Consider the following 24,820-nt stretch of genomic DNA (forward strand, 5'->3'; position numbering starts at 1 on the left):
AGAGCAAGCACTTCATTAATGGATTATATTTGCCAAGGCCTTCCATGCTTTAAGGCAGAGGTGAAAATCATATAACCCATGAGCCCCTGTTATCCTTATTCCTCCAGCCCCCACCCACAATATTTAAAAACATAATAATCTGAAATCAACTTTTTTGACTGCAAGTAGTATTGAGACACAGTTTTGGCAGTAAATGCCTGAGGAAAGAGGTACCCAGAAACATTAAAAAAAGGTCTGGAAGTAACTTTTGGTTATCACCAAGGATGTGCTGTGGCCCACCAAAATTTGTGAAGAGCGAAAAATTATACTCTAACCCTTAATATATCCCTGCCTGTTATGGGGTCAAGAATGGAACAACAATTATGTCACTTTACCCCCTCATAATCATACTTTCAAGATGTTACTCATTCCCTCGTTTATGCTATTGTGGGAACATAAAGCTTCACTGCTATATTAATTTATTGAGAAGAAAAAAATTACTGGAAGGCAATCATCCCATCCCCAAAAGTACTTAAAACAACAAAAACAAAGCATTCCTAAAACCAAGGTAAAAGCAGTTAAATGGGGTGGGGAAAAGTCTTAAAATATTTTCCAAGCGGTTACAGAAATAGTCATCACAGAAACCCATTCAAAGGTGCAGTAAAGACCTTGTAAAGCTTTCTGGAACTGACAAGGTTTGCATTCTGCACACACAAACACCGCCCCCCCCCAAAAAAAAATCCCTGTTCTGTACTTCAGGAGGGGCCTAATTCTTGAGCCCTGGAGCAGGAGCAGTATAGGCACTGGTTCTTGCCCCACCTGTTGTGAAACTTCTCTCAGTGGTTGAATTTTAGGCAGTGCCCTGCCTCACAGGCCACAAAAAGTAGGAGTTGTATGCATATATGTTTATTTAGGAAAGAAATGGTTTCATGGATACCCATTCCCATGCCATGAAAGATTTCTGAAGCTAAATGGAAAACACATCTTGCATAAATCAGTCTCACAGAAGAATTCTCAGGGCATCAGCTTTGAGACTAGCTGCTTTATTTTATGATGAGCTTTCCACTTCTTTCGATGCACTGAAATGAAGTGGATTAATATCCACAAAAGCTCATGCTGAAATAAGCCAGTTAAGTCTCAACAGTGCTGCTCGGTTCCTTCACTCCCCCACCCTTTTGATTTTATGCTGAGACAGACTAACATGGGTGTTTCTTTGAGAAGGACTTCTGAATCTTAAAAACATGATCCACATTATGAAAATAGTTTGCTGAGAAGTATGATGTATCAGAATAATGAGTCACCTAGTCCCATGGCATACATGAGTAGGAATGTAGAGTAAAACCAGTGTTTTTGTCAGCCTTGCCAGGTGCTTCAATGATGTTCTCATACAAAGCTTAGCAGGAGAAGCTTACCTTCAACACATGCTAGTCACAAGTGTTCTTGCCTCAGACGATGGAATTAGTCATCTCTCTGTTATAGCTGGTGGTCATCAGTAGAACACTTTTCTCTGTTTTCTTCTTTTAAACAGTCATTTCTACTAATGGCCACTAATCCTTTGCTCTTGATCACAGTGTAAAGCAGAACGAACTACTATTTGCAAAGGAGCTGTGAAACCCATTTGCTTGCAGCCTGGCAGAGGCAGAATCATCCCAAGTAAAACAGCTATAACTATTGCTGAAACAGTTTTCCAGAAACGTCAGTGATTAAGCCATTCTGCCCTCTCTTACAGCAAAGTGAACTTGCATCAACTTGACTAGAATGAGAATGGAAGCTTTTTTGAATTAGAGATGCAGCAATAATGATAGCCCTGCTTCATTATATATTTTAAAAAAACACAACTGAACACATTAATTTACTTTTTCCGTGTCTTTTCTTTTATTTAGTGTGTGGAGCAGCTGACCAGGATCCAGGCTGAATTACAAGAGACAGTAAAAGATTTAGCTAAGGGCAAGAAGAAATACTTTGAAACGGAGCAGATGGCTCATGCTGTTCGTGAAAAGGCCGATATTGAGGCCAAGTATGTTCCAGCATGTCTACAATTTCTGCATGTAAATTGCTTTAAACAGCTTTATGCAGTGCATCTTGTTTGCCCATTAGTGGTGTCATCCAAGCTTGTAAACAGACACTTTCCTTGTTGCCTGTAGAAGTATCTCTATGTTACCAGGAAAAATACTGTATTCTCTGTTTCATCAGACATGTTGTCAGGGATCTTCCAAAGTATTAATGTAAGCCCCTTCAGGAAACCAGCTCTCTAAATGTAATACCCATTCTAGAAATATACTGATTTATTATGTTACTTACTATTGCAGGTCAAAACTTAGTCTTTTTCAGTCAAGGATAAGCTTACAGAAAGCAAGTGTAAAGGTGAGTGTAAAAATAAGTTGTACAATATAATTTTAGGGATATGTTTTGTCTAGAGAATGAGTCACAGACATCCAGAAAGTAGAACCTAATAAAAACTAGGCAAACTATGGCTGGAGCAGGTTTGTTTTTCAATCTGACCCATAGAAATGTAGAAATCTTACACATTTCTAATTTCTTATCAACCATTTCTGATCAGTAGAATTCTTGAACTTATCTAACCAAGGGCATTACTTTTAGCATTACTTCCCACAGGAGGTACTAATAAACAAACACATCCCACCTACTGGGTTTAGAGAGCAGGAGCTTAGAAGAATTCTTGAGTTTTGTTTTTGGTTTAGCCATTGCCTCTATTTCACTGTTGAAGTATTTAACTTGCTTTATTTACTTCACCAAAAATAGCAAAATATTTCATGTTGCTCTTTATTTGCCCAGCTCAAGGGGGTATTTGTGCATAGTGTAATCATGCTGTGAAGTCCCAGTTAAAAACTCTTAATAGTCAAGAATTTCCTCCATGGCCTTAATATGAGTCCCCTCATTTGCAGTATGGGGATAATATTTATTTATTCAACAGAGATGATGGTAAGAATTATTCTCATACAAAGATACAAAGTATTTTCAGCCCGTAATATATGTACATACTCTGTTGTTAATGTATATTAGTAGTAGCATTTGATTTAATTAAAATTTATCTACTTAACTAGACCATTATGCAGTACCTATTCCTTGAAAATGAGAGCAATACAATTACAGGTTGAGTCTCCCTTCTCTGGAATTCCAAAATCCAAAATATTCTAAACTTTGCCTGAGAAAGTGGCACCTTTGCTTTCTGATGGTTCAATGTACACATATTTTGTTTCATACACAAAATTACTAAAAATATTGTATAAAATTACCTTCAGGCTATGTGTATAAGGTGTATATGAAATATAAATGAATGTTGTGTTTAGACATGGGTTTGATCTCCAAGATACCTCATTATGTACATATATGCACATACAGATATTCCGTAATCCAAACAAAAATCATAATCTAAATTCAAAAGTACCTCTGGTCCCAAGCATTTTGGATAAGGAAGGCTCATTGCAAAGACATACCATGTTATCAAATGCCACCATCTTATTAAACATGTTTCATAGTGCTGAATTTAAAAGACTGTACCTCCCCATATGAGCTGGCCTAAGATCTTCAGTATGAGGCTTTCTCTTGGTCCCACCACCTTCATAGGCATGCTTGGTGAGGACAAGGCAGAGGCTTTTTGGTGGCTGCTCCCAGACTGTGAAACCCCCTCCCAATGGAGACCCAACTAGCCCCCTCCCTGCTGTCTCTCTGGCTACAGGTTTATGATCTTTTTATTTAGGCAGGCCTTTCACTGATTTTAATCATATGGCAGAAAGATATTCAAAGTGTCGTGCTTCGTTTTCGTTTTGTATGTCTTAATTATGCTTGAAATATATTTTAAAATGTATTTTAAACTGTTTTAAATATGTATATTTAATAGAGATGGTGTTTATTTGTGATTTTTAAAAAACTTTTCTAATAGTACATTATTAGCTAAACATTTATTTTATGTATGGGTCCCTTCAGAGAAAGACAGGATATAAATTGAATGAATGAATGAAATCAAACTTCTCTTCCCTTAAATACTGATCATCATATTTTCCTTTTGTTGCTGTAGTTAAAAGCACGACGATCTGAGTGTAATTCTAAAGCTACTCATGCGAGGAATGACTACCTTCTCACTTTAGCAGCTGCTAATGCACACCAAGATCGCTACTATCAGACAGACTTAGTAAACATTATGAAGGTAATGGCATAAAATGTTAGTTGAAAAACTTTTCTTTTCCCACTGTGCTCAATCTTTCTTCGATAAAAAATATTGCAGATAATTATAGGAAAGTATTGATTTGCTCTGAGGATGTTTAGTCTGTGTGTAAAGAGGGCAAATCTTAGGAGGTCTTTTGTTTCATGGTGTGTGCCAGTAAAGCTGTAACTATTCAGTTTCTGCACTTAGGGATTGCTTACAAGAAGTAGAGACAATGGGTCACTTTGGCGGTCTGCCGGCGCCTTGTTTTGCTGCGCGAGGGAGCTGCAGTGGACAAACCGCACAGCTTCCTCGTGCAGCAAAAAGAACCTGCAAAAAGCGGGTTCTTCTTGCGGCACGATTGTGATGCCACAGCACGCCAATGGCGCACTCGCAGCATCACAATGATGCCAGGACGTGCAGGCACTAAGCATCCATCGCATCAAAATGGCAGCGCCCATGTGTACAGGGCGCCGCCATTTTGACGCCCTCGTCACCTGCTAGGGGTGAGGCATGTATGGGCAGTGCGGCCTCGGCCAATCCCTAGCACGTGATGAGGGCACACTATAGGCCGTTCTGTATAGCGCCTTTATGAATCAAACCATGCCAGATTATGTTTTTGCAAGATGGACTGGTGTTTGCATTGATTTTTTAAAAAGTAGTGTCAAGTCAGCCAGCAAATCAGAGTAAGAAACTGTTGTATGAAGTGCACTTTGTAGACTATGGTTTGTGCAGACTTTCTCTGTATATGGTGCTGAGTTTTAAAAAACATGGTTACAGCCATTGCGTTGCCTCTAGAGGTTGCTGCATCTTGGAGATATGAGTGAATTTACGACTTTTAATGCTGAAATGACAGGAAACAAAAAAGTGCCAATTCTAAATCACAGTCTGCCAGTTGAACATTTGGTAGCTCAGATCATGATTTGGATTCTAGAACTATGGTTGATATATACCTCAGTTTGATGTGCAACATGACATATTACTGAGTATTGAACTCTTGCAAATAGAATGTTCTGGATCTGAAGAACTGTGTAACTAGTTCTGCTAACCCAAAGAGGCTTTGGATTTTGTGGGTGTGTGTTTGTATAATATCCTGCCATCTCCCTTGCTGTGCCCTCTGGCAAGTCGCATTTAAATCCAAGAGTTTGCTGCACACACACACAAAAAAGAATTGTGTGAAGTGCTGAGCACACAAAAAGCTTATGAAGTGTCTCTCTTGATCCTTATGTGTTAGATTTTATGTTATTTTAAAGGTAAATAGTGTAAAATATATGCAGTTTTATACTGTGTTTTTTCTGTAAGTATTACCAGTCATGGTGGTGGGCTTCAACTGATCTTTCTTAGACTGTCTGGATGATTCCCAAAGTATGGGCATCTGTCACTTCCCATGCTTATTTTAGAAGTTGAAAAGGAACTCAAACTGTTACAGTCATTTTCACTGGAGTGGATAGAATTCAAAGACTTAGCCATGTTAGTCTGGAAAATTAGTATGCAGAGGGCTCTTGTAGCACCTTTGAGATGAACTGAAAGAAAAAGGCTGGCAGCATGAGCTTTCGTAGACTTGAGCCTACTTCCTCAGATGCACAGAGTGGAGTGGAGAGTCCAGAGATAAACCTATGTAAGATGGGTGGGTGTCAGAATGTCAATTGAAATTCAAACCCCTGTGGGTATGGAGATGGGGTGGCAAGTTCAGTTTTAACTATGGTCATTAGTGGACAAAGGCAGGAGGAAGGATGTTGCCCAAAGCCAAGGAGAATAGATAACCATATGAACGAGTATTGGAATGTAGTGTGAGAAACAGAGAGGGGGATATGATGAATTGCTCAAGGACAGCCTCATGAGGATGGGGATTAAATAGTGTTGAAATGTGTGTAGTGCGCCAGAAAACCATTATATCTATTCAACCCACTGCTAGTGGACTGTAGTCTGCAGAAACATTCCGTTTATGTTATTTCTCTTTACAGTCTTCCTTTGCAGTTCTTTTGTTCAAGGACTGCTGTTCTGTGGCCTGAGATGAAATGCCCAGGAAGACTGAAATGTTCTTCCACTGGTTTTCATGTATTCCCAGTCCTAATGTCTGATTTATTTCCATTTATCCTGTGGCTCAGGGACTGGCCTGTTTGCCCGGTGTACAGTGCTAACGGACTTGGTTGATATAGAATGCCACAAATTTGATTTGTGCATCAGAGGATAAATGGACATAAATCAGAATTAAATCCTGACTATCCCATTTCAGATCTCAGAATGGTGGTCCTTGAAGAAAAGAACTACTGTATATACTCATATAATGTATAAAGTCTAGAAATTTAGGTCAAAAATTAACCCAAAAAACCTTGGATTGACTTATTCACGGGTCGATGTAAGTGCTGTATCTGAACTCTTATTTAAAAGAAGGAACTATGCCCTGGTGAAAAGCAAGAGTATAAACTGTCCTGGAAGCACTGACCCTTTCTACTCTCTCATCCATCCAGCCTTAAGAGTGAGCACAAAGAGTTATGTCTGCTGGAATTTTGTAAGTTCTCTAACATTGTTTTGCTTTTCTTCATCCTCAACTTATCCATAGGTCATATCAAAATCCATAATCTTGGCCCCAAAACTTGCCCTTGACTTAGACATGAGGTCAGCTTGTAGTCAAGTATATACAGTACAAAGTAAAATTGGAAAGATAAATAGTAGAATCCACAGACCAGACGATCGTTGGTCAGGTCCATATGGGACAGGCAGTTCTCTCAGATATTTGAGTTTTTCTTTGAAGTTCCTTTGTTTAAGGATGACAGTTTATCAGAAATTTCTGCCTTTTCTCCTGGTATTTGAATAAAGGTTGGGGTTTCCTTTATCCCCATTTTGTGTTGATTACCTTACTCAATTCCAGGCTATTTCTGTTAATTATTACAAACACTGTTTTATAATTAGTCCCTGTTATATTTTGCTACTATGAAATTGTCAATATTTCCCTCTGATCCCATGCCTCATCATTATGCTAATGTTTCTATCCCGCTATAGTATGATATGGCATTTAAATATTATCACTTGGTATGTTGAAAATGAAATAACTGACAAACTAACATTGATTGACGCTGTCTGTAGGTTATCTAGAACTGCTGTGTAATGTGGCAAAACAGCATTTTTCCTCCCAAGGGTATGAGGAGTATGAGGATAGTATCTCTGCTGGAAACTTTGCCATCTACCTCATCTGCTACTAAGCACAGGGATTACAAAAAGAATAGTGAGCAATTCATGTGCATTCATTTAAGTCGGGTGGGCACAGGAGTTAGGAGTGCCCTCAGTTCGACTCTTGAGGGTGAAACATGAAGACTGAAATGAGCACTATTTAAACCCCCAGACAGACAGCTGAGCTGTGTACTTTCAAAAATGCTGTCTTAATTATTAATACAAGTGGAGAGATGATCCAAAAATCAGTTTAATGTCACTTTGCTTGGAGAAGCTCCATACTTAAATAATTTACCACCACTGCCCAAAAATATAGCAGAATAAGATAGCCTTAGCCCATGATACCATGAAGTAATTGAGTTTTGTCATATATATGTAAAAATAAAAATAAAAAATTATACAGTTGAGAGACACACACAAATCCGTTGCTGGTAGTATTAGTAACTTTATACACAGGATGAGCTTTCAGGGAACACTGATTTACAATATCCTTAAATCAGAACAAAGATGACATTTCTTTATTCCACTCTTTGCTCTCTTCCTCAGTTTCCCACAAATTATTATAGAAATTGATCACAAGACATTGAAGTACGAGGAGTGGGGCAGATCAGTAATTTGTGCAACAACGTGAAATAATCATTTGTACTTGAGTCAAGAAAATGCCTTTGGGAACAAAATTTAAACTTTGTCAGCAGGTGAAGTCGAAGGCTTTCATGGCTGGCATCCATAGTTTTTTGTGGGGTTTTTTGGGCTATGTGGCCATGATCGAGAAGAGTTTATTCCTGACGTTTCGGCAGCATCTGTGGCTGGCATCTTGTGAGAACAAGGAACACGAAAGACACTGCAGACTGAGTCAGCCAGAAAAATCAGCAATAGCAGAACATGTTATAAACCATCCTGGGCATAAAATACTGTTTGATAACACTGAAATTCTGGACCATGCTAACAACTATCAGGTCAGAATGCACAGGGAAGCCATTGGAATCCACAGACATCTGGATAATTTCAGCCAGAAAGAAGAAACCCTTAAAGTGAACAAAGTTTGGCTACCAGTCCTGAGGAATAGCAAAATGAGGACTCATTAAGTGCAAATGAGAAACCACCCAGAGTCCGGGGCTTTCCCAGCAGATAATGATCACCGATTAGCAGACACTAATCCTCTTTGCATATCCTCCCACCCTGGGGCCCTGCCATCAACAACAGAACAAAGCACAGATTAACATGTAATTCCTCAAGACCCAGGGTCACACAGTGTGTGTGTGTGTGTGTGTGTATCTAGCTCTCTTCTAGGCCTGCATTCTCTGAAGATGCCAGCCACAGATGCTGGGAAAATGTCATGAATAAACTCTTCTAGAACATGGCCAAATAGCCCAAAAAAACCCACAAAAATCTTTGTCAGCAGGATTGTTTTCTACGCAAAAAAAAAAGTCCCACTCTTGAATCCCAATTAGTTAATGCAGTTAAATTATTTCTTAAATGCTGGTTTTCCCCACAAATTGAAATTACTTGATATGTAGAAGATGAGCACAGATCAACAGCAAGATGCAGTTTCTGGTGTCTATAGTTAAAAACATGTCATTTAGCACTGTTGTGTAAACCTTCATTTGGGATAGTTGGTCTCAGTCAGAGTAGGTAGTTGTAAGAGATTACAGTGTGCCTGCGCCATACGCGGCCTTGAGCATACGCGCTCAAGCCGCGGGGCGGAAGGGGCAGCGCATCCCATTCAATTGAATGGGTGCGCGCGCCCGTTGTGCCCCGCGCGCGGCCGCACCACCGCGTACGAGCCCCATTATTTCCAATGGGGCTCGAGCATAGGCGGAATTCGCCTTATGCGGAGGGATCCGGAACGGAACCCCCGCGTAAGGCGCGGACGGACTGTACTGCATGATCCCTGTTCTTGCCACAATTGTGCTTGTTAAAGAAAATGGAATTATGTATGTTTGTGGGCAATCATTATTGCACATTTCTTCAATCACACAACTAGGGCTGCTTCAGCCGTTGCACTTTTCTTTCCAGAATAATAGAATCATACAGTTGGAAGAGACCACAAAAGCCATCCATTCCAACCCCCTGCCATGCAGGAACTCACAATCAAAGCATCCCCGACAGATGGCCATCCTGACCCCTTCTTAATCCCACTGCCTTTACCCAGCATGCCTTTCAGGGTTTTAAAACTTTTATTTATTTAATTTTTACTTTTTAGTGCATTTCCAGAACTCTGCTACTAACTGTGATTTAAGGTTGTTGTTGTCTGGGGTTTAAAAAAAAAAAAAGAGGAGGAGAAAGAAAAGGAAAAGGAAAGAAAATAATAAAGGGAATCAGCCTAGTTGGGAATGGAGCAAGGACACACATGACTTCCAATATTGTAATGACCCCGGCAGCAATGTTTTGCACCTGGGGATTAGCGCAATTATGTGCTCATTGAAAAGGGATGCCCTAATCACACTTTGGGGGCACAGCAAGTATGGGTTGGTGGCATCATCGTTCAATAAGTATCGCCAAAGCCACCTTTTCCAGCTCTAATCATGGTTTTAAAGCTACGTGTGATAAAGTCTGTAGTCTTTGTAAGAAATTCACAAGCTGTTGTTCTTTCTTAAACAGAGCAAAATTTACAGCACCAATAGAAGGATAAAATAGCAGTCTGTGGTAACCAAATAAAATCAATCTTAAATAAAAGCCACTAAAAGCCACACAAATCAACACTTTGACCACCCACTTAAAATTGAACAATGATAGAGTGAATGTACTGTAATCTTCCTATAGAAGGAACTTCACTGTTGGACCCTGCCACAGAGAAGGCCCTGTCCCTTGTCTCCACCAGCCAAATGCTTTTGACATTGAGATGTATAACAAGTTCTCTTCTGAAAATGCTAACATGTAATCAGGTTCATTAAGTAGGAGGCAGAGTATCCTGGCCCCAAACTGTTTAGGGTTTTATTGGTAAGAGCCAAGAGCTTGAATTGAGCCCAGTTTGGAACTGGTGCAGTAGGACTGGTGTGATATGGTTTGTAAAGCAGAGAACAAGAAAAATCTGTCTGCAGCAATTTCTAACAGCAACCATTTTCAAACACTCTTCATAAAGTACGTTGTGGGCATGGTAAGACATGGATCACAGTGACCAGATCTTTCTGCCAGATTTGGCACATAAATCAAACCTGCTTAACAGCACTTCTGGCCACTGAAGCCACACGGACATGCAAGAGCAAAAAGGAGCAGCAGCATGGAAGCATTTCCCTGCACCATTTGCCCAAACGAAATTCATCCTGCAAAATGGCACTGTTCACCTTGCTGGGGAAAGTATGGGTACCTCTGTGGATGCCAAGATCCCATGATACTTAATGTGCACTTTCTTGCTGTGTTGCTGCAACGTGTGCAGTCAATGGCAATTTTGCTAAATGGGTTTCTCTTATTTTAATCCCCTTTTACATTTTGCATTGTTTTGTTGTAAGTATTTGATTCTAAGCATCAAAAGAAACCTATCCTTGAATACATTTGGACTGTCGTATTTCTCTTTTGTGTTGTTCTGTGATTTTTTGTTTTGTTTTATTTTTAGTGTATATCTCTAATCAGGTTATTTTTCCCAGAAGTAGAATTTGTATGAGTCTTATGCATTTGCAGGGCCAGCTGCCTATTTATCTACTTGACAGAGCACTTGTTTGATGCCTGACTTGGTTTTCTGGAACGTGTCCAGTTCAGAGATCATAAGCATTGATAGCTGCTGACTTGAGGTTTTTTGAGGAGATGCTTCTGTGGGTGCATCTACCATTGTCATGACCTTGACGTTTGTAGAGATGGGTTTGCAATTTTCCTTGAAAGCTTGCTATTTTATTGTTTTCTCAAAACCAGAAGATTGAGGGAGGATTACCATATATACTCGACTATAAGTCAAGAAATGTATTTCCCAAAATTGATCCTAAAAACCTGGGTTGACGTATGTATGGGTCAGTATGTTAATACTGCTAGAAAAGGTCCTGAAACAAATGTTGCCTGATGCCCCACTCTTTGTGCCTCGAGGCAGGAGTTTGTATCTACTTGCATTTGCATGCTTTCAAATTGCAAGGTTGGCAGAAGCTGGGACTAGTGACAGGAGCTCACCTCATCATGCTGCACCCGGGCCTCAAATGCCAACCTCCTGATCTTCTGATTATCAGAACTAGTGTCTTAATCACTAAGACACTGCATGCCCACTAAGGTACTAATAGTTTGGTACAAATTCAGTCAGAGGCCTTTTGTGGTTTGGTTTTGATTGTGTATTTCCAGAAGACAGGACCAGTCCTGAGATATCTTGTGGTATGAGGGCAAAGGGGGTGTGATGCTTGCTTTATTTAGACTGTCCTTTTCTTTTGGTCTAGCAGGAAGTTTAGGCCTCTTTAAAATACTTTTTTAGACTACAGCTTAATTCCAATACCATATCGAGCTTTAGCTAATGCTATCCATACTTTAGGTGGCATTCTGTTCTCAGTGGTGTAGTGCAGAGTCTGGAAACAGAACAGTGGATATTTCACATATCTGTCAGTTGTCATCAAAAACCATCCTTTTTTATTCTTGTTTGCCAGCCAGTACCAAGCCATGGTTTATCCACCACGGTTCAACAAGATACAATTTAAACTGAGCCTCTTTTTACTCCTCTATACTCAGTCAGAAACACAGATTGTTGCTTATGAGTTTTTTTGTGGCATCTAATTGTCTGCTGTGGGAAACCAGACACAAGACTAGATAACCCTTTGAGCTGGTGCATAAGGAATCTTCTTATGTTCTTAATAAAGCCTGTCATCTGTCGAGTGGGAATATGCCTACTGAGGAAAGTGGCATAAGGGATAAGATTAGAGGAGCAGCTGGAACTGGGGGCCCTAGAAAGTTTCCTAGAAAGAAATGATTCTTGGTCATTGAATACCATCATGGTTGAGATATTTATCAGCCTGTTGGGTGATCATGGGAAGGGGAGATCAAAACCTTATCTCCACTTTATCTAGAAGCACTATATACCTATTTGTGGAGAGTAGCTAGTCTCTGTTCTGGGTGAAAAAGTAAATGGAGTATTTACTCGAGACAAAATGAAACCTCATGTGCAGGTATTTCTGTAGATCAATTTACAAAGCCCAAGAATCAGCACAAGTACATTTCAGTTCTTGTGTAAGTTATGTAAGTTTCTGTATCCTGGTATGATGGGGCCGAACACCTTAGTCATAGTAATGCTCAGTCTTCCCTTTTTACAATGTTGATATCTCGACTAGTTCACCCGGAGTTGCAAGCCAGAGGTCATATTTGTTGTTCCTTAATAGGGAAGAAAAGCATGCTTTGCTTATCTGTGGCATGACGATGAGCCAGAAATGAATCATGACGCATGTGTTTTGCATGCAAGAGGTCCCACTTTCAGTTCCTGCCATGTCTAGTTTGAAAAAGTCACACAGCAGGTGATGGGAATAGAAGTATCTAAGTGAGGCTAACTGTTTCCAAGGGATAAATATGTTAATCTGTCCCCCCAAAATGAATCTTCTATCCCTTTTAAAGGCTTAATAATTTCATTTTGGTTTAAGTTTTCAGGGACTGTAGCTCCCATGACTTTAGATCTGTAAATGGTGCCAGAATGTACAGTGTCTTTTAAATTTTTAAATGTAAAATTGCTCCCTAAAATTCCATTTTTTCCTTTTGAAAACAAACATTTCCTCCCATGGCTTATATTACTAGATGTAACAAGCCTTTAACCAGAATAAAAAAAGCACACCAAGTTAACGCTGACTCAGATGCTTGGCTGTTCATTCTAAATGTTCAGGAAGAAATACTTTGTCATTGTGTGCCTTTAAGTTGCTTCTGACTTACAGCAACCATAAAGTGAACCTATAACAGAATTTCCTTGAGAATAGTTGTTCAGAGGGGGTTTGCCTTTGCCCTCCTGTGAGAATGTGACTTGTCTAAAGTTATCCAGAGGGTTTCCATGACTGAGTATGGATTTGAACCATGGTCTGCTGGGCCAGTACATCACACTGGCTCTACCTATCTATTTCCAAGAGGCTGGCTTTTGAGGTCTCAGGTGGAAATTGAGGGAAATCAATCTAGGAAAACTGAAATAGGAAATTTTAGTCCTAATGAGGAATGTGGTGACTAAAATTAATCAGTGGAACTTGGACCAGATTAGGAGACAATGGAAACAGAAGAAGATGAGCTGGGCAAGAATCAGTGGAATAATCCACAGATTCTTTCTTTCTTTCTTTGGCCTGTTACAGACTGCCAAAATAAAGCTGCTTCGGGTCTCTTTGGAGGTATGCTATTTAAATGATGCATGCATCCTAAGAATCCGGAAGCTGCACCAAAGCTGCACTCCAATGCTTAGGAATGGAGTGTGGCTTTGGCGCGACCTCCGGACTCTTAGGACCCATGCGTCATTTAAATAGTATACAGTGCACCCGCGCCATACGCGGCCTTGAGCATACGCGCTCAAGCCGCGGGGCGCGCATCCCATTCAATTGAATGGACGCGCGCGCCCGTTGTGCCCTGCGCCGCCGCGCACGAGCCCCATTGTTTCCAATGGGGCTCGAGCATAGGCGGAATTCACCTTACGCGGAGAGATCCGGAACGGATCCCCCGCGTAAGGCGAGGACGGACTGTACCTCCAAAGAGACCCGAAGCAGCTTTATTTGGACAGTCTGTAACAGGCCTTTCTTTCTTTCTTTCTTTACTTACATCCCAGTTTTCTCCCAAAATGAGATCCAAGGCAACTTGTCTTAACCCACTGTAAACTAAACTATGTTAGACCCCACTCATCACAACAAAGAAAATCAGCAACATGTAAAACTAAATAAGAAAGGAGGAGAAAAAGAATAGCACTTTCTCATGGATGCAGGTGCTTTCTGATCTACTGAACACCCTCCCTCCATGTGCTCCCAAATTTTTCTCTTGTGGTCTCATGTGTCATTTTGTTTTATCAATCGTCTTTTCACTCATTCCAGAATCCGAAAAATGCATGCAATGCCTTTGTTTTCTTTTTCTCCAGGAAGCAGTCAAGAGTGCTGCTCTTCAAAAGAACTCAAAAGAGTTCTTCCATTTTCTTTCCTTGCTCAGTAGGCTTTGTTCCCAGGACATCAGATACCCCCACCTCATAGGACCTGAATAACAAATGGAGCAGTATAGTGGCTAGACCAAGGATGGTAATCATGTGGCTGTCCAGATGTTGGACTGCAGCTCCCAACTTCCCTAGGCTGCATAGCCAGTGGTGAGGAAGCCAGCAATGTCTGGAGGACTGCATGATTCCAGCCCCAGGAGCTAGGATGTTGGGTTTAGACAAGGGAAACTCGGATACAGATTTCTGCTCAGCCACACAGTTCCTTGGGTCACATTGAGCCAGTCACTGTTTCTTTCAGCCTAACCTACTTCACAAGATGGTTGTGGTGACTGGTGTGATGTGGAAATGGTATGTGGAACTGCACACACCAGTGTGGTCCTTTTGGGGTGCATCTGCACTGTAAAAATAATGTAGCTTGACACCACTTTATCTGCCATGGCTCCAACCTACAGAATCCTGGGATTTATAGTTTTGTGAGGCACCAACATTCTTTAGCAGCGGCTAAAGATCTCATAAAACTACAAATCCCAAGATTCCATAAGCTGGACCTACAGCACTTAAAGTGGTGTCAAACTGCATTATTTCTTCACAGTTTCTACAGTGTAGATCAGTGATTCCCAAACTCTGGTCTTCCAGGTGTTTTGGACTTCAGCTCGCAGAATCCTAGACTATTAGCCAAGATGACTGAGACCGCTGGGGGATGAAGTCCAAAATACCTGGAGCACCAGAGTTTGCAAATCCCTGGTGTAGATGCACCCTTGGGGGGAAAAGCAGGAGCCAAATAAAAATGAGTTTTAACACATCAGTAGTTTCCATTTGTAAAAAAGGGGCAACCGGTATGGAATTAAAGTTAGCTAATACTTTTAGCCCTGTTTTACCTGAATAACTCAGTTTGACCTATGAGTGAGAGGAGAAATGCCTTCAATGCAAGCTGCTCAAAGTAAGTAAAAGCAGTCAACAGTGTTAAGAAAAGCTTCAAATTCCGACAGAAACTCTTGCTTTTCAGTGGTAGCTGTGGCGCTTCTCTGTGTATGTGTTTTAGGGTGTATCAGCTGTTAGATTCTACAGAAGAGGCTTTGCATTAGAGAGACCCCTTGGCACATGTCCAGTGTAAATACACTTTTAAATTGTATTTCCGGGGAAAATGTTTGCTTAGAACGTTTTCCCAGTATGTATTAAAGCAGGGCCTTCAAATGGCAACAGTCTTTAAAGTCTTAAACCATGCTAGAAATAGCACTTCAGATGAATTTTTATGGTTGGCTGTGTATGTAATCCAAAATTTACAGTTGTCCTTGGTAAATACACTGTTCATCTCAGAAATCAATTTTTGGGCAATGCTTGTGTTAAAATAAAAAGTAGCAAAAAGGAACTATGCTGCACCAAGTAACATGAACTACTTAAAGATACATTTGGCACTTTTATTGGCAAATAAAATGTCCTTTAAATCGGTAGAAATCCATGATGCTGAAGTGAACAGATTGTGCAACAAATCAGTTTCTAGATCAGATCAGCAGTTTTCAGCCTTTTCCATGACTGAAGACCATCTGTCACCCATTTTTTTCTTTCCAGTTATGAAAATCAAGCGGTACTGTAGATTCTTTGGGATACTCTAATGGTAATCAAACTTTCTCTTTCTTCCTTTCTCTTGTCATCCCTATTGTCTGCTTTTTACTTTGGTCAGGGGTTTTCTAGAAGTAACATATCATGATGCATCCTGTAGAAAGCGATATCCCTCCCCCCCCCCCCCTCTGTTAGTAGTTTGTGATTTGGCACAAGTTCTTTTATTGTTTTAATTGCATTGTTTTTAATCTATATTGGATGTATGTTGTTATTGTTGTTAACCGCCCTGATGTTTCGAAGGGCGGTATATAAATAAAGTTTTTATTATTATTATTATTTATTTATCCTTTAGCACAGGGAAGGAGAAAGTATGGCCCCTCTGTATGTTGGACTGCAATTCCATCAGGCTTAGCCAGCAAAATAAAGGCAAGGGATGCTGAGAGCTGCAATTCAACTTCTGGACAGCCGCATGATTCCCACCCCTGTTTTAGCAGATAGTCTGTGCATGCCTGTTTGTTTGTTTAAATGTTTATATTTCACCTCCTATCTCAGGGCAGCATACAATAAACCAACACAGTCCATTTAAAATAATTTGAGACGTTGAAAGAAAATAGGGAGAAACCAGCTAAAATACTTTGAAACATGTGTGGATGGATCTGTTTAAAGCTAGGTAGTTACCAAAGGCTTTTGTGAGATGGATGTGAGAGCTGGACAGTTTAAGAAAGCAGATAGGAAGAGAATTAATTCATTGGAAATGTGGTGCTGGAGAAGAGGGCTGAGGATCTCATGGACAGCCAAGAAGTCAAACAAATGGGTCCTAGAGCTGATCAAACCAGAAATCTCTCTGGAAGCCAAGATGACAAGACTGAGGCTGTCGTACTTTGGCCACATCACGAGGAGGCACAACCCACTGGAAAAAACAATAATGTTAGGAAAGGTGGAGGAAAGCAGAAAGAGAGGAAGGCCACATGCTAGATGGATGGACTTTATTAAGGCGGTCAGGGGTATGAATCTCAGGGCCTGAGCAGAGCAGTGGAGCATAGGGAGTCTTGGAGATGTCTCATGTACAGGGTCGCCATGAGTCAAGATCGGCTTGAGGTTAGATAACAACCATGCTCTCATTTTGCCTTAGGGTTGCCATAAGTTGGCAATGACTTGACGATACACAACAACAACAACAAATGTTTTCACTAGAAGTTGAGACAGCAGCTACATAGGCACCAATTGAGTATCCAGCACCCAGACCTCCTAGATACCTAGATAGGTGGCAGCTCATAGTTAGACTTTACAATTCTGAAGTAGTCTCAACCGGGTTAAGGCAAGTACTTTCAGATGTTTGCTCTGCATAGTTCTTATCCATTGGGTATTTCTTTGATGTTCCTTGAATATACAGTATATGAACTCAGGTGACACAACAGGTAGGTGAGAGATCTTAGTTAGCCCCAACAAACTGTTCCCTCCCTTCGAGTCTTGCCAGAGCAGCCTTTGGAAGTATTTGTTTACCCAGTAGCAACAGTGATGGCATGCACAGGTTTAAATGTTTCCTGGTTAAGGTACAGACATGGGCAAAGGATAGCCTTCTAGATTTTAGTAGCCTACAACTTGCAGCAGCTCTAGCCTTATATCTAATGGTGACAGTTGCACTCCAACAGCATGGGGAGGAGGGGATCACATAGGTGCTTTCTGCACCGGCATTTGGGACATGCAGAGGACGTCCTATTTTAAAAAAGGGGTGTCTCTTTTAGACGCCCCTGGGCCTAGTACGGACTCCGTCCGTACAAGATGGCGCCGGCCCTTCTACATGGCCGGCGCCATCTTTGCGTATCGGACGCTGAGCGTCCGTACGCGTCGCGTCCTTTGTGACGTAGCGAGTGCGCCCCTGGCGCCTCGCTACGTCGCAAACGCGACTTGAAAAGAAGCTCCATTTTGGAGCTTCTTTTTCAGTCCGCAGGGGAGCCGTGCCGTGTGGAGGCTCCGGCTCCCCCACGGACTAGCCGGCGGCGGCGGCAGACCGCCGCAAAGCAGCGGTCTGTACCCCGCCATAGTTCCCATCCCTATTATCGTGGGTGCTTTTATCAGTTTTGAGGGCTTTAGCTGCTCAAACGATTTGCAAGAGGATAGACTAGAAATTCAAATGTTGAGTAAAAGCTCATTATTACAAGACAGAGAAGAACTTAATTGGTGGGAGTGCGAAGACAGTAAATGCCCTCATTCTTTTCCCCACCACCACCATAAACATAGTATTTAACATTAAAAAAAGGCTGCATTCTTGAGGCAAGGGAGAAGCAAGGGACAGCACCTTTCTATTGTACATGGTTATTAGCCCAACCAAGTGTATGTGGTAGAAATCTGAGCAGTGAGTGTGTGCTCTCTTATCCTGTTCTAGAACTCTACATGTATGAGCATGAGAACTGGCATCAGCCGGCTCCTTTTGTGTACATTAGACTTCACAGCTTCTGAAAACACATCTTGTAGTAAAACATTACTCTTTGTTGCTTGGTAGAGCTACAGCCTATGTTCCACCGGTGAGTGTGGGAGATGAATAAGATCTTCCCATCTTATGATGAAAGGCTGAAGTGGTTCTTCAAACATGTGCCAACAGGGAGGAATTCTGCAGGCCATTCACACTGGACATGAAGCTTCACAACATTGAAACATTGTGTAGTGGTGGCTGCTGGTAGTTGGAGAAAAGAGAAGTTGTTACAGGATATGAAATTTTTGGTACTTTTTTTCATGCTGTGGACCATGCGTGTGTTTGTTTGGGAATTTCCCTGGTTAGGTGCTTCCTTTCCATCTGTACTGATCAAAGCTCCCTCTGCCCCTAAATCGAAAGGCAGTGAACAAGTTCATCATATTTAAGTCCTTGGGAATATTCATGCAATCTAAATAGTAAATTCACCTTCAGCATAATTATCTTTATATGTACAGTCATTGTGTGTATGGTTATAAGCGTGATACATTAACAGATCTAGAATAGGTTGTCTTTTGGAAGGTCTGGCTTTATTTATTTACGTCATTTATATCCCGCCCTTCAGCCCTAATGGCTCTCAGAGCGGCTTACAATTATTATTTTTAATAAGACGGTTCCCTACCCTCAGGCTTACAATCTAAAAGACATGACACAAAAGGAGAAGGGAATGGTGTTGGGGAAGGGGATGAGATCCAGTGGTTCTTCTCTCCCTCTGATGCCTGGACCAAGGCAGATGGACTAGAGGGAGGGCTCTTCTTCTTCAGGCTAGCCCTGGTGGAGTTGGGCCTGCCTGGTCACTCCCTCGTAGGCCGGAAGATGACAGTTATGGAGGGAGGAGCCTCTATCTTCAGGCTAGCCCCTGATGGAGCTGGGCCAGCCTATTCACTCCCTCCCAGGCCGAAGGATGACAGTTATGGAGGGAAGGGCCTCTATCTTCAGGCTAGCCCTGATGGAGCTGGGCCAGCCTATTCACTCCCTCCCAGGCTGAAGGATGCCAGTTATGGAGGGAGGGGCCTCTATCTTCAGGCTAGCCCTGGTGGAGCTGAGCCAGCCTATTCACTCCCTCCCAGGCCGAAGGATGACAGTTATGGAAGGAGGAGCCTCTATCTTCAGGCTATCCTCAACAGTATGGGCTTGAATTCTATAAACTGCAGATGGAGCCCTCAGTGTGGCATCTCTAAAAGCTTAAGCAGTCATGGATACCTTAGCAGTTGCAAGATGGCCTCCTGTTCCCTGAATCTTTCTTATTAAATTACCTCATGAACAGAGTGTGCTGCAAAGGGAAGGAGGAACCATTTGCAGCCTGATAAAGTTAACAGTTAGCTAGGAAAGTGCTTTGCTTTGGAACACATTTGGTTGTCTGTATTAAAGGGGACCTCCCCTTGCTGGATGCTAAGCTTGAGGAAGGGAGCAGGTGGCTTTCTCAGTTTCTAGTTTCTTGTCTGCATCCTCACCAATTTGATCTCTGTGAAAAGTGTGATTGTTATTACTAAGAGTGCATGGCAGCCATTTGACAGTGGTGTCCATGGTACTTTTTGAATACGCCAGATGTGCCCTGAAGTTAGTTCTGCAGTGTGAGTAAGACTGAATGAATGAATCTAGGCAAGAAATGGCAAATGTACAGGTCCTGGACTTCACTTTTACAACTCCTGTAGGCCCACCAGTCCCCCCAAAACTTCCTAAACCCCCTATCCATTTTTTTAATCACATAGTTTTCCAGCACCAACATAGATTTGTGGCATCTTTTACCTGAAAACTGCACAGAAAGCCCCCAAATACATGAAGACACATTAAAATACCCTTACCCACGAAACTCCCATAGAACCCTGTCATTTCCAAATTCCTCTGTGTTTGTCACATTCCCTCTCAACATGGCAACAGGAGAAGTGACACAACATCACTCCGGTTTCCATTTTGACAGGGACTTCAGAATGAAAAGGCAGGTTTACAGTTGAATACAAAGAAAACAAAAATAATGACCACAGATAACCTACCTAACATTAAGTGGATGATGAAAGACATTGAAATAGTTCAGCATTTTCCATATTTTGTTTTTGATTTGTGCCTTCAAGTATTTCTGAATTATGGTAACCCTAAGGCAACCCTGTTATGGGGTTTTCTTACAAGAATTGTTCAGAGCGGTCATTCGGAGGGTTTCCATGGCTGAGCGGAAATTCAGAGCCTGGTTTTCAGAGTTACAGTCCAATACTCAACCTACTATATACTACGCTGCCTCTCATACCTTGGCTCAATTCAGTAATCAGAATGGAAACTGCAGTCCTGAAATAAAAAAAAGACTAGGATTGGGAAGGGCAGCTATGAAGGAACTAGACAAGATCCTGAAGTGTAATTAAGTAATAAAATTAGAATTGCCCATGCCATTGTATTTCCCATTGGACAGTGGAGAAAGTGGATAGGAAGAGAATCGACTAATTTGAGATGTGGTGCTGGAGGAGAATTCTACAGATCCCGTGGACTGCTAAAAAGATTAACAATTGAGTGCTAGAGCAAATCAAGCCTGAACTCTCTCTAGAAGCCAGGATGACTAAAATGAGGTTGTCGTACTTTGGTCATATCATGAGAAGACATGACTCCCTAGAAAAGACAATAATGCTTATTAAGGTAGAAGGCAGTAGGAAAAGAGGAAGTCCAGATACCATATGGACAAACTATCAAGAAAGACACAGCTCTGAGTCTGCAAGACCTGAGCAGGGCAGTCAAGAAGTCAACTTGATGGCAGTTAACAGCAACCCCATGCAGGTGTTCAACCCTGAACTAGGCAGCCCACACAGTTCTTTTACAGCATGCCACCTATCAGTTACCCTCCTGGCTGTGTCATCACTTTTATAGATTGTTAAGTTGCTGCTGCTGGGAATGTGGTATCATGTCATGGTTGTATGCCACAGGTAATTACTTACTCACTAGTTAACTTCCACACAGTGAGTGTGTAATCTGAGCTGCTACTGTGTGACTCCTGATCTTCTGAGTCATCCCCTCTATGTAATCCTCTGACTCATCCCCCTAATCCTTACTTAGCTGTGAAGTTCACTGGGTGGTCTTGTGCAAATTATTATGTGTCTGCTTAATTTGGTACATTGGATTGTATGTATACGTGTATTTAATTTACAACCTGTCTTTCTTTCAATATGGGATGCATATTGGGGTGAAAATAAACTTGATGGATGAATTGAAAAGTACCATTGTATGCTATCTGGTTTTGCTTCGCGAACGAAGATTCAGGAAGGACTCATCCCGCGCTTTGTACAAGTGCGTTGGTGACTGAAAAGGCCAATTTGGGATAAACAGGTCCGGTTGCAGAAAGCACAGCAGAAAGTCTCCTTGGGTGATGTTTCCAGGTTGTGGTTCTTTCTGCGTTGTCGTTTCTCTTCGAGGCTTGTTTGGCATGAGTTTTCGAAGAAGGCTGCAGCATCATGGATAGTGCGTCTCCATGCCTCCCAATGCGAGGCCAGGGAGGACCATTGTCGGTGATCTATCTGGCCAAGCCTGAGATGTAGTTTCAGGGAGTCCTTGTATCTCTATGCTATAGACGTAGGGTAAAATAACTTTATTCTTATAAAGCACATATATAGTCTTAGTCTTATAAAATGTTTTATAAAAACTAACAAGCATTTACTGAGCTTACATTGAATTTAGCATGGAGTACAGTGATATCCAAAATCCACAAAACAATGATAATAATAATAATAATAATAATAATAATAATTTTTATTTATATCCCGCCTTTCCAATTGCATGATCAAGGCGGCTTACAAGACAAGAAACAATAAAATACAGATAAAACATCACAATATAAAAAGTTTAAAAACATCATTACTAGGGGTAGGAACGGGAATCTATACAAATCACAATTCACTAGAGGCAAGAAAAAGACAATATATTGCACTAATCCGGGGTCGAAAAACAACAACAAGGAGCAGAGAAAGAACACTATTACCTAGAGTGAAAAAGCCAGCTGGAATAGATGCGTTTTTAATTGTTTCTTAAAAGAAACTAAAGATGCAGAGGAACGGAGCTCTATAGGGAGCTTATTCCACAATGAGGGGGCGGCGATAGTAAAAGCCCTCTGTGAGGTCCTCACCAAATGGGATTTAGGGACCTCTAACAAATTGGTCCCAGATGTTCTGAGTGTGCGGGGCGGATTGTATGGGGAGAGACGGTCCTCCAAGTACCCTGGGCCCAAGCCATTTAGGGCTTTATAGGTCAAAACCAACACCTTGTATTGAGCTCGGAAACGAATGGGTAGCCAGTGGAGATCTTTTAAAATAGGTGTTATGTGGTCTGTCCTGGAACTACCAGCGACCATGATGTCTTTATTGGGCCAACCAAAATGTACCATATACATGTTGCAAGCTTTCAAAGTTTCACTGGCTTCTTCATCAGGCAAAGGTGTTAAAAATCATACAGGAGAAAGAAAAAAAGTGATAATGTTAGTTATAGGTCTGCGTTTTGTCAAGATGTTGTGGTTGCTGTCTTTAGTTCAGATGGTACAGAGGGGTATTCAGGCCATGTGAGATTCTTAAAGTCCAGGAAGTGAACTTTAAATTCCATTACCAAGACAAAACGCCACTGCCTTTTGACATCCAGTTTGTCTCAAATCTTTAGAAACAGACTTAAAAAAATCTCTCAGTACCTACACATTACTGTACTTAACAGTACAGTACAGTGAGCCCTTGGTGTCCACTGGGGTTTGGTTCCAGGACTCCCCGTGGATACCAAAAAAAGTATTTTCAAGCAGTGGGTGCTTGAATCTGTGGATTAAAAATCCGTGAATAAGGAGGACTGACTGTACTAACACCATCATTTTTTCTTTCTCATGAATGATTTTTAACAGCTTGCCTGATGAAGAGGCCAGTGGAGCTTTGAAAACTTGCAACATGTATATTGTGCACTTTGGTTAGCCTCATAAAAATATTGCTGCTTTGTAGATTTTGGATGTTATTGTACTTTGCTATATGGCCAACACTGCTATACATGAGTATATTTAGCATGGGGCAGTTCTTCTCTCTTTTTCAATTTAATGTAAGTGTTCAAGATAGTTCATCAAAACTGGAGTAAAATGACATACAAAGTAATTTTTCATAAAATACAATTTAAAATGCAGCATGATTAAATTCATTTCTAGGAAGATGGATTAAGCATATCCATAATGGGGTAGTTTGGCTTGCCATTGGTGACTTAAGACATTACTAGGCAAAGGAAATCAAGAATAGGCCACTACGTTGCATTCGGCTAAAATTTCCCCAAATCAGCTTCTTCCAGATGGGCTGAACTCTACCTACCACCATCTTCATCAATCATATCCAATGAGCATGTTGACTGGGGATGAGGGAATTGTAGTCCAGCTTGTCTGGATGTTATAAATGAAGGTAAGCTGCACTGATCTGATTCTGAATATTAAGGCTGTTTTGGGTCACTAAAAAGGAACTGAATTCCACATTGCATTAAAATGCAGTTTAAACTCCTGTGAATTGCTAGATGTCATAAGCACTCAGTGTTAATTAACTAATTCCAATGTCTCTTGTGCATCTGTTACGTTGCTAATAAGTTAGACTGTTCAGCAGAGACTTTGAGGAGAGCAAAAAGGACCCAGTTTGATAACCTACTTGTATTAAATATATTCGGGCTATGTGGCCATGTTCTAGAAGAGTTTATTTCTAACATTTTGTCAGTGTCTGTGGCTGGCATCTACAGAGAATGCATTCAGAGAATGAAACGCCAGGAGTAAACTCTTCTAGAACATGGCCACATAGCCTGAAAAACCCACAAAAAACTATGGATGCCAGCCACAAAAGCCTTCAACTTCACATAAGAAGAAAGTTTGTCACTGTAGTGCACTTCTCACTGTTTAAAAACATCAAAGGAGGCTTGAGACCATGCGGTTTCATGTTCAGGAACATGGAGTGCACACAAGTAGCATCAGCATCACACCCTGGAAGACTGTGGCAATAATCACAACATGTATATTTGTCATATTCTGTGGCTTTATGGAATATTTTTAAATTTAATCCTCCTATTATTGCACAGAAACTTTCATATTCATGTAAAATGCATTACATTCCTTTCTTCATGTATCTAATCAGTGCCAGTTATGATCTATCCCATTTCCCCCCACCCCACTTCCCACAACTAAACTTCTTCTAAAGGATTCACCAGATATGTAAGAGGTACTGATTGAAATATACACACTTGCTGTAAGTTACATATTCTGTTTTACAAAAGCCAAATATATAAGTGTTATGCTGAGTAGACCATTAGCACATTTTTGTCAGTACATGAACTGGTGGCTTTCCCAACTGATATTCTTACTTGAGGGGGTTGGGATTAACCCAGTAATCATCTGCGAGTAAGGCACGTTCTGTCTTGATGTTTAAGAAGAGAAGCTAAAGAAGGCATG

The 24,820-nt window shown here is 41.1% G+C and overlaps 1 protein-coding gene across 2 annotated transcripts in view; it reads left to right on the plus strand.

Annotated features, from left to right (window-relative positions):
* The window catches only part of FCHSD2 (FCH and double SH3 domains 2), a 164,681-nt gene that overhangs the window by 82,313 nt on the left and 57,548 nt on the right, over nucleotides 1–24,820 (plus strand). For both annotated transcript variants that reach the window (XM_042456817.1, XM_042456818.1), the window contains exons 5-7: nucleotides 1,863–1,996; nucleotides 2,289–2,343; nucleotides 4,019–4,147. In XM_042456817.1, the coding sequence (XP_042312751.1) occupies nucleotides 1,863–1,996; nucleotides 2,289–2,343; nucleotides 4,019–4,147 (318 nt within the window). The remainder of the gene's footprint in view (nucleotides 1–1,862; nucleotides 1,997–2,288; nucleotides 2,344–4,018; nucleotides 4,148–24,820) is intronic.

The sequence above is a fragment of the Sceloporus undulatus genome, chromosome 3, assembly GCF_019175285.1.
Source record: "Sceloporus undulatus isolate JIND9_A2432 ecotype Alabama chromosome 3, SceUnd_v1.1, whole genome shotgun sequence".
In the NCBI taxonomy this organism is placed as follows: Eukaryota; Metazoa; Chordata; class Lepidosauria; order Squamata; family Phrynosomatidae; genus Sceloporus; species Sceloporus undulatus.